Below are 10,383 nucleotides of genomic sequence, written 5' to 3' on the forward strand. Positions count from 1 at the left end.
AAAAAAAAAAAAAAAAAAGAAAAAAAGTAGAAGAAAACCAGATGGTATGTCCTGGAAGCCAAGTCAACAAAATGCTCCCTGGGGAAAGAAGGACCAATTGTGTGTGTGAAACGCTGAGGACAGGTGTCCAACAAGGTGAAGACTGAGAAGGAATATTAAGTCTTACAACAGAGGGGTCATGGGTGACTCTGAGAAGAACCATTTTAGATGAAGTAGTAGGAACAAACAACCTCAGGTGGAGTGGGCTCAAGAGAGGGAAACTTAGCAATGAAAGCAGTAATGGCAGAGATTTTCTTCTCTAAAAGAATGGAACAGAAGCCGGGCATGGTGGTGCAGGCCTGTAATACCAGCACTCGGGAGGCTGAGGCAGGAGGATCACTGTGAGTTAGAGGTCAGCCTGAGCTACAAAGTGAGTTCAAGGCCAGCCTGAAGTGCACAGCGAGACCCTGTCTCAGAAAGACAAAAGAAAGAAAAGAAAAAAGAAAAGAGAAGAGAAGAATGGAACAGAGATCAAGAGAGAAAAGGATCAAGGAAAGGGTTTTCTTAAGATGGGAGAAATACCACGTGCCTGTGCTAATGGGGAATGGTGCAGCAGAGGAAAGCAATGGTTGAGGAGCCAAATCGCCATCATCCTAAAGGCAAATCTGCTTGTGTTTCATAGATGAGATCCAAGGATGAACAGTCAGCATCTGCTACCGCGAACAAGCTCTACTGGACAGCCGGATTCAACTAGAAGGATTACACTTTTACATTTGCAGTTATTGCTACCAAAATTGTCATGGCATTTTCAAAAAACATTAAGGAGAAACAAAACCACAGGATAGCTCAAGATCTAAGGAACATCAAGATGTTTTCTTTTTTCTTTTTTTTCTGGTACCGGGAATTGAACTCACAACCTCGTGCTTGCCAGGCAAGCACTGTGCCGCTGAGCTAAATCCCCAGCCCCTCAAGATGTTTTCTTAAATTTGGACCTAAAAACTGTTAATGGGAAGTGACACGAATCCATGAATCCTATTAACTTTTTACCTTTATTTTTTCCTTTTGATAAACATTTTAAAATCACTTTACTAGTTTAACTTCCCAATGGCACTCAATTTAAACTTGGACGCTGGGCCTGGTGGTGCAGGCCTGTAATACCAGCACTCGGGAGGTTGAGGCAGGAGGATCTGCCTCATCTATAGGATGGATCACCACATCTATAATCTCAGGACTCAGAAGGCTGTGGCAGGAGGATCTCCATGAGTTTGAGGCCAACCTGGGCTACATAGTGAGTTCTAGGCCAGCCTGAAATAATAGCAAGATCTTGCCTCAAAAAACTAAAAAAAGAAAAACAAAAACCAAAATTGGGAAAATTCAGAATATCAGACAGGAAGTGTTATTTAATCTTCTACATTCAGTTAATAGCAAAAACAGCTCCAAAGTGCTATATGCAAAGAATAGCTAAATTGAAAGACTGACGTTTAAAGATTCAAAATACAAATTCTTGCTACTAGAACAGAACAAAAAAAGCTACACTGTCACTCCAAACCCAAAACTCAACAGGTGATGGAAAAACTCATTTTATTTTTTATTTTTAGAAACAGGGTCTCACTGCTTAGTTCAGGTTGGCCTTCAACTCACTATGCAGCCCAGGATGGCCATAAACTCATGGTAATCCTCCTGCCTCAGCTTTTTTTTTTTGTCTTTTTGAGACAGGGTTTCACTATGCAGTTCAGGCTGGCCTTGAGCTCACTTTGTAGCCCAGGCTGGTCTTGAACTTGCAACAATCCTCCTGTCTCAGCCTCCCAAGTGTTAGGATTACAGGCGTGCACCACCACGCCCAGCCTGTCTCAGCTTCTTATGTGCTCAGATTACAGATATGTGGCTATCATGCCTGATAGAGTAAAAGAGATGAGTAAATAAAGAGTCCATGTGACAGAATATTATGCAGCAATAAAAAGGAATGAAGTTCTGATATGTGGTACAACATGGAACAACACTCAACAACATTATGTTGAGAGAAAGGAATCAGACACAAAAGACTGCAGACTACATGTCCTCATTTATGACAGAACGTGTCAATCATAAATACAGGAAGTAAATTAGCAGTTACCTTAAGGGTGGGTATTCTGGGGGGGGGCTGAAAAATATTATAAAATTAAGTGATGATTCTGTCTGCATAACTCTCATCCACTAAAAACCAGCCTCCTCACAGTTTCTCAGAAAAGTGTAAACAAGACCAACATGTATAACAGGTATTAGGAAATGGGAAGAAAATGTTCAAATGAGAAGGGAAACAAAGGCTGGGGGAAAGAAAGAAGGGATAAGGATAAAAGGAAAAAATGGAAACAAAGCTTTTATAAATAGAGAGAGGGAGAGGAGCTGCAGGGAGGGCAGGGGGATGGGAAAAGAGAAGCAAGATGTATCACGCACAGGCACGAATTCCCTGTGATGAATGTAACCACTATGTATACCTAAAATGCACCGGTAAAGTACATTTAAAATGAACAAAAGTAAAAATAAAAACCAGCATATTATGTACTGTAATTATTTAAAAAAAAAAAAAAAAAAAAAAAAGACTGCTGTCCTGGGCCCCACACATAATACAAAGCCATGGAAAGTCACTTTCTTTTTAAAGGTGGAGTGACACATACAATTAAAGATAAGCCGACTGGCTAAGCTCCTACTTTAATATGCTAGGCAACCGCATGATACAGTTTCCTAAGATACTGATAAAATGACAAGTACTAGAACATTCTTACTAAGCTATATTTGGGAGGTCAAGAATAAAATTTTTCTAGGAAATCCTATTAATATATTTTATTTTATTTTATTTTGGTTTTTCTCCGGTACCGGGAATTGAACTCACAACCTTGCGCTTGCCAGGTAGGTGCTGTGCTGCTGAGCTAAATCCCGAGCCCGCCTCCCTTCTTTTTTTGGTTTGTCTCTAGTACCAGGAATCCAACTCACAACCTTGCGCTTGCCAGGCAGGCGTTGTGCCGCTGAGCTAAATCCCCAGCCCCTATTAATATATTTTAATCAATTTCTTTCTTTTGTATATTGAAAATTACTCACATTAGGATACACATACATAATACCCCTTCCCAGAGGCTGATCCCTCCCATTTCTGACTGTCTGATCATGAACATAAATGTTAGTTTTCAGCTTAAAAGTGTGGTAACCAATTACTGTATTTTATTCCTTAGATTTTTAAGTACTTCCTATATGTACATTAGAACACTGTTAATAATTCAAGGTTTTTTTGCTCTATTACATACGTATTTCTGGACTACTAATTTCACCTTATTAAAAAAAAACACAAGAAAAAACAACATTCTTGTCTAAAACACACTAACAACAGAAAATCTGGGTTAAAAAAAAAAATCAAGAATTTTATCTATTTATTTATTTATTTTTTACAGAGGTTACGAGCAGAATATATTTACTGAGGGAAAGAAAGCTTCTGTCTGAGAGAGGGACAGAAGGGAGCCCAAGCGGGTTGCCCTGCAGTTTAAATAAGAGAACAAACTCTGGGTAACTCATCTTTATTAATGTGACTATACAATTCACTTCTACCCAAAGCAACACCCAGTCATCTCCTTATTGAAAAAGAACATCAAGGGGCTGGGGATTTAGCTCAGTGGCACAGCGCCTGCCTGGCAAGCACAAGGTCGTGAGTTCAATTCCCAGTACGGGGGTGGGGGGTGAGCAAAAAAAAAAAAAAGAACATCAACAGTTGAACTTTTGTAGGGGACTGAGGAAGAACTTAAGATGTGGTTATGGACACCTTTCACTCAGTGAAATGAGGAAGAGGCAAGATATGTTTACATGCTATGAGCTCTAGCAAGCACTTTCCTTCACCTCCTTCCAAGTTAATACTGATCTGCCTACTCCTCGTATCTCTCCAGTGTGAGAAAACATGATCTATCATGAGGTTGAATCACCCTTCTTCCTTTTCCTTTTAAAAGCTGAATTTTGTAAGAAAAATAGCAGCATTTATCCGTTATAACTGCTAACGTTAAAATTCCACTAAAATGAATGTGAATAATTTCGTACAGTCCTCCTCTCTACAAATTCTAGAGACAAGTATCTCCCTCTGTCTCACATACTTCCTCTGATTACTTCCTCCAAGGGTTATTTCCTGATTAACCCTATGCTACTCATTACTTTTTTGTTCTAAATTTTCAACCAATTTGAGTACTATTTACTTGCGTAATGGTTTTACATAACTGAAGTGTTTATATTTTCTCAACAAAATTAGAAACTATTTAAGACTCAAATCTGTGTTCGAATTCTTTCACATAAAGTACATACAAGTAGTCTTGTAACAGTTGACTCATTGTGTCAACCTGAGAAATCTATAAGCTTAACTAAGTAAATCAGCTGTTCCACATCCTAGTGTGTAGAGGACATGCCCTCACTGCTCTAGGATGTTCACTGTGTCAACTTGAGAAGTTTAGAAGTGTAACTAAGTGACTCAGTAGCGGGCTGGGGTCCTCATTTTGTAAACATCCACATCCTGAGCAAGAGGAGGGCTTGAGATGGTGAGTGCCACACCACCCCAGGGCAGGGTGGGTAGACCGCATACACTGTAAGGGAGGAAAAGAGGCCTGCTCTCCCTGCTTGTGCTCTGGTTGCTTTTGCTGTCTTCTGCCCTCCTATGTCGCTTCTGTGCCCTGCCACCCTGCCTCAGAGCCTGCTGATTATGGATTGAAACCTCCACACACTGTCCGCTAAACAAACTTTTCCTCCTTTAACTGGGTGTCAGGTATTTTTGTCTCAGCAAGGAGAGAAAAGTAACCGAAACAAGCCCCAATACTTAAAACTGTTTGTTTACCCTCTGGAAATATGAAACAAATTCCAAAGATAACTCATTTATAAAGTAACTCAAACGCCTGATCATGGTTTTGTTCATTCACTCGCTCATTCATTCAGCCACATTTTGAGAACTAGCTGTGTAAGGCTCATGGTCAGTCTCCTGCTCAAAAACAGCTCTGCATTCCTTGTCTACTAAACTTCTTCATTTGACATTCAAAGCACAATTTCTCATGTATCTACATTCCAGGCACTCCTAAACATTCCTCCTACCTCTGCCTACACTATAAATCAAACCTTAGCTATCATCAGTCATGGCAGTCATTAACGCAGTCATAACAAAGAGCTCAGTGTGTGAACAAGTAATAAAATACTGCCTAACACAGTAAGTGTACAGGAAGCAGTAACTGAGGGATAGGAAACAAACATGGATATACTCTCGGTGGATACACTTAGAGGCAGAAAAGAAGAATCAAATTTAAAAATTTGTTCAGAAGCTGGGTGTAGTGGCGCATGCCTGTAATCCCAGCACTCGGGAGGCTAAGGCAGGACTGCTGGGAGTTCCAGGCCAGCCTGAGCTACACAGTGAGTTCAAGACCAGCATGAACTATGTAGTGAGACCCTGTCTCGAGAAACCAAAACAAAACCCAAAATATAAACAAACACCCACATCAAGGAATAAAATTGCAAACCAAAGGAAGGAGCCAGGAGAGTTTTACTGGAAATAAGGATAGGATAGCTCCTGAATTTCCAGGAAGGGTCCCAAATAGGATGGCTACCGAGGCTGTTTGTTGGGGTAAGTTATAAAGCAAAGTCACAATGTGGGTATGACATGGATCAAACTACAATCAACCTACAGGATTACAAGTACAGCTGCTTAGCTAATAATGATACAATAGGAAATGATGAGCCACATAACAAGGGTACATGGAAAAAACAAAGGTATCTTTGGGAAGGGAGGGTTCGGACGCTGTGGTCATCTGCTTGGCTGATGCCTAGCTGGACTTACTGGACCAGGTGGTGCTAATTATAGTATAATTTTAAGTTGCTGCTTATCCCTCAGGGAAGCATGCAGGCCTGGTCCCTGCATCTTCATCTTGAGGCCTGGCCTTCTTCAGATGCCCCTCTAGCCACCATTATGATGCCTATTTTTGTGCTGACTTCTTTGAGGGCCCAGTCCTTCTCTGAATGTGTATTAATATCTATCTAACCTAACTACCTGTAGTATTATAAAGATGCATATTGTTAAACCATTTGTCACTATGGGCAGGACAACTACAATAAAGGCATTCTAAATGTTAACCAGACAAAATTGAAAAATGGTAGTTTTACTGCCCTTTAAAAAAAAACCAAAAACTAGCACACCAGGCGTGGTGGCACACGCCTGTTTATCCCTACACTTGGGAGGCTAAGGCAGGAGGATCTCTTGTGAGTTTGAGGCCAGCTTAGGCTACATAGTGAGTTCAAAGCCAGCCTAAACGGGGCTGGGGATTTAGCTCAGTGGCACAGCACTTGCCTGGCAAGTGCGAAGTCGTGAGTTCAATTCCCAGTACCGGAAAAAAAAAACAAAACAAAAGAAAACAAAAAACAAAGCCAGCCTAAACTACATAGTGAGTCCCTGTTTCAAAAACAACAACAAAACCCTAAATAAAAATAAATAAATAGGGTTGGGGATTTAGCTCAGCGGCAAAGCACCTGCCTGGCAAGTGCAAGGTCGTGAGTTCAGTTCCTGGTACCGGAGAAAAACCAAAAAATAAAAAATAAATAAATAAATAAATAAATAAATAAAATTAGTGCATTTGATGTACTTAAAATTCACTGAGTAATCCCTGAATTAAAGAGAAAACAAGTAGCAAAAAAGAAAATGTTTTCCCTCTTGACTAAATTCTGAATACAGATCTTTTTTTCTTTAGTTTGTTGTTTGAGACAGGGTCTATCTATGTGGTCAGGTTGGCCTTGAACTCACTATGTAGCCCAGACTGGCCTCAAACTCATGGTGATTCTCCTGCCTCAGCCTCCCGAGTGCTGGAATTATAGGCATGTGCCACCATGTTGGGCTGAATACAGATCTTTAGCAGCTTTAGGTATTTTTAAAAATTAATCAATTGGTTGGTTGATAGAAGTCCTGGGTATTAAACCCAGGGCCTTGTGCATACTAGGCAAGTGTTCTACCACTGAACTTTTATCACGAGTCCCTAAAAAACACTTTCTTAATGAAATTAACTTACAGGTATTTCAGGGCAATGAGCAGGATAGCAGTCTTACGGAGCTGGGGCTACAACATGGCTGAGATACAGGAGAAGGATGGCTGATCGGAATTCTCCCGACAGAACTCTCAACCCACACATATATTGGGTGGTTCTGTCTTCTTAGTAGCTGACAAAGTCCTTTGCATGGTTTTGCTGTGTTTGACCTCCTACCTCAGCTTCCCAAGTAGCTGGGACTATAGCGAAGTGAAACAGTGCCTGGTCCTCCCCGTGTCTTCTTAATGGACCCCTCCCTTCCTTCACTGGCCTCTGCCTCAGTGATGACCTTGCCACCCCCAGACCTGCCTCTCCTCTAACGCCCTTCAAAAGTGAAAGCTCTGTGAACAATAAGGCTACCATCATCAGTCCTCCTCTAATCTGGTACATTCCCTAAGCTGGAAGACAACCCCTCCGTAATTCACATGCCAAGAGCAATTTATTTAATTTTTGTAAAATTAGGCACTTTTAAAGGCACAAAGGAATATTCAGAGAGAAGTACAGTGACGTGAATGAGGTCCGTTCCCTAAACACAACTATTAGCATTTGCTTTGTTCTTTTTTGGGCAGGGGGTGTGTGTGGGGGTACCAGGAATCAAACTCAGGACCTTGCGTTTGCCAGGCAGGCACTTATGCCACTGAGCTATATCCCTGGCCCCAGCACTGGTTTCCATTATTAGAACTAGGCTGTTTTCTACTGTAAAGAGAATGGCTCAGTCACGTTCTGTTTTAAGGCTTATTTGGCTGAGAGAAGAACTAGTCTGTAAACCAGATAACTACAGGATTTGCACAATGCATTCAGAAGAAAGGCCATCAGGAGAAGCCACTCCCTGCAGATGAATGCAAATGAAATGTGCACACAGAAGGAGGCCAGGCCAGGAAGAGCGTGGCTTGGGCACTTCCTGTTCCTGAGGGCATAAACAAGTAGGCTCCCTCGGATCATTTTTTTTAAAACTTTCACTTTCTAACCCATGAAAAAGGAAAAGTGTTGCTTATCTCATCTAGCTGTTAGAGTGTTCTTTTACATGCGTTTATTTCTCCACATGCCTCTAAGCTTATTTCTTAGCTTTCCTGGTGGGACGTTTCCACTTAACAGCATTTGGATGCAGACACTCCTTGTTTAAGGACCGAGTTCCCTCCCTGAGAATAGGTCATTAGTTGAATTAGTTGTTAAATGAGCAACTGGACATAAAATGCACATTATAATATTCAGAACAAAGAAATGGTGAAAGGAAATTTCAACTTGATGACTTTGCTTTTATTTGCATAATGCTTACGTGCAGTACTATACTTGTTACAGAATATAAAACTATAGTACTGTGTAATAAAATCACCAAAAATTATAGTGCTGTATAAACAAGGTGTACTGTACCAAAAAACAAAGGTCACAAGTCCAGGCAGCAGGTCCTAAGTCTGAACAATTGTTAAACAGGTAGGTCATTACATGAGGAATATTTGTATTTATTTCAACATGCACTCATACTGCTAAGGAAAATATTTTGTGTGAAAAGACAAAGATTTCTATAAAAGGCTTCTATGTACAGAATCAAGGGTTCTCTAACAATTACCTTTTGTTCTTCTCTTTCTGTTGCATGGTGGCACTTTTCAATTCTCCAGTGCCTCAAGAAATCTCGAAGATATCCAAAGAGGGTGAGGACACCGTATCCCACATATGTGAGCACAGCAACCAGCATGGGTGTTTCTTCAAAAGCTTCATTAAACGGTCTTTTATAAAGTCCTCCATTTTCTGTAACATGATGGATCTGAAAGAGAGGTTGACAATGTTTATTTCAATGTCAGTGAAAAAAGACTTCCACTTAAAATCTAAGTTCTAAGAGGTTTGTAGAAATATACCTTGAGGGGGCTGGGGATTTAGCTCAGCGGCAAAAGCGCCTGCCTGGCAAGCGCAAGGTCGTGAGTTCGGTTCCCGGTACCGGAGAAAAACCAAAAAAAAAAAAAAAGATCAGCCCTTGACTTACTGTGTCAAGTGCAGGAGGCAGAGGGGAGGCATAAACTCTAGCACCGATAATGGCCCTTAAAGAACACATTTATATCAGAATCATGAAACAGCTTTACTTCTATTCAAAACTTGACTATGTAACAAAAACGGAGAGGAACAAATAAAACTCTATAAAATGAGTTTAACTATATAGATCTTTACAGAATGCTTTTAAATGGCACTCTCATTTTAGAAACATTTCCCTGAGGTAAGGGATACATATAGGCCAAAAAAGTGGCCCTGACCTAAACTTCACATCTTATACAATGATTACCTCCAAAGGAGCACAGACTTCAATGTAAAAGATATAATTAGAAGATGCTTAGAAAAACCTTAATGCATTGTTGCTGGGAATGTAAAATGGCACAGCCAAAGGGGAAAGATTTGGTGGTGTCTCAAAATGGTGAATATGGACAGTCTATGTGACCCAGAAGTCCCATTCCCAGGTACACACCCAAAGGAAATGGGAAGTGATATTCAAACAGTTACTTGTACATATACGATTGGACCAGGCAACTGGTAGAACAGTGTTATTCATAGACACAGGGAAGACAGCCAGCTGGTTTGATGGGATGCAAGTTCCGTTTCAGACGTATAAAGTTTGAGATGCCTATGTGGAGATGTCAAGTGAGCAACTACATGTACGGATCTACAGTGCGGAAATCAGTAAAAGAGCCACACACTTACAGATTATAAGCATAGAGAAGGGATTGAAAGAATTTACCCATAAGGATAAAGTTTGAGTCACATTAACCCTAAGAAGACAGGCAGGTGAGGAGGATCCACCAAGAGAGAATAAAAAAACCAGTCAAAAAGTAGAAGAGCGCAAGGTCGTGAGTTCGGTTCCCGGTACCGGAGAAAAACCAAAAAAAAAAAAAAAAAAAAAAAAGAGAGGCCAGGCTTGGTGGCACAGGGCTGCAACCCTAGTACTTGGGAGCCTGAGGCAGGTGATCACTGGGAGTTTGGGGCCAGCCAGGGTTATGTAGTGAGTTCAAGGTCAACCTCAACTGCACAGTGAGACTTTGTCTCAAAACAACCAACAATTTTGAGTCAAGATCCCACAAGTAAGCCAGCCTAATTAAAAACAGGGTAAGAAAGCCAGGCGTGGTGGCACATGCCTATAATCCCAGCACTCAGGAGGCTGAGGCAGGAGGATAGTTTCGAGTTCGAGGCCAGCCTGGGCTACAAAGTGAGTTCATGACCAGCCTGAACTGCAGAGTGAGACCCTGTCAAAAAGACCAAAAAAATCCCCCAAAACCAAAACCAAAACCGAAAAACAAGAAAACGAAACTCATGAAGTTACCCAGCTGGCCTTGAACTTGTGCACTTCTGGGAGTCCAAGGGTCAC

At 41.0% G+C, this 10,383-nt stretch overlaps 1 protein-coding gene across 1 annotated transcript in view; it reads right to left on the bottom strand.

The window, feature by feature from the left end:
* Positions 1-10,383, bottom strand: part of Sptlc2 (serine palmitoyltransferase, long chain base subunit 2) — a 106,104-nt gene that overhangs the window by 68,327 nt on the left and 27,394 nt on the right. The window contains exon 2 of the mRNA XM_005390209.2: positions 8,605-8,799. Within this exon, the coding sequence (XP_005390266.1) occupies positions 8,605-8,799 (195 nt within the window). The remainder of the gene's footprint in view (positions 1-8,604; positions 8,800-10,383) is intronic.

This window comes from Chinchilla lanigera, unplaced genomic scaffold (genome assembly GCF_000276665.1).
Source record: "Chinchilla lanigera isolate Chin_1 unplaced genomic scaffold, ChiLan1.0 scaffold00037, whole genome shotgun sequence".
Lineage (NCBI taxonomy): Eukaryota > Metazoa > Chordata > Mammalia > Rodentia > Chinchillidae > Chinchilla > Chinchilla lanigera.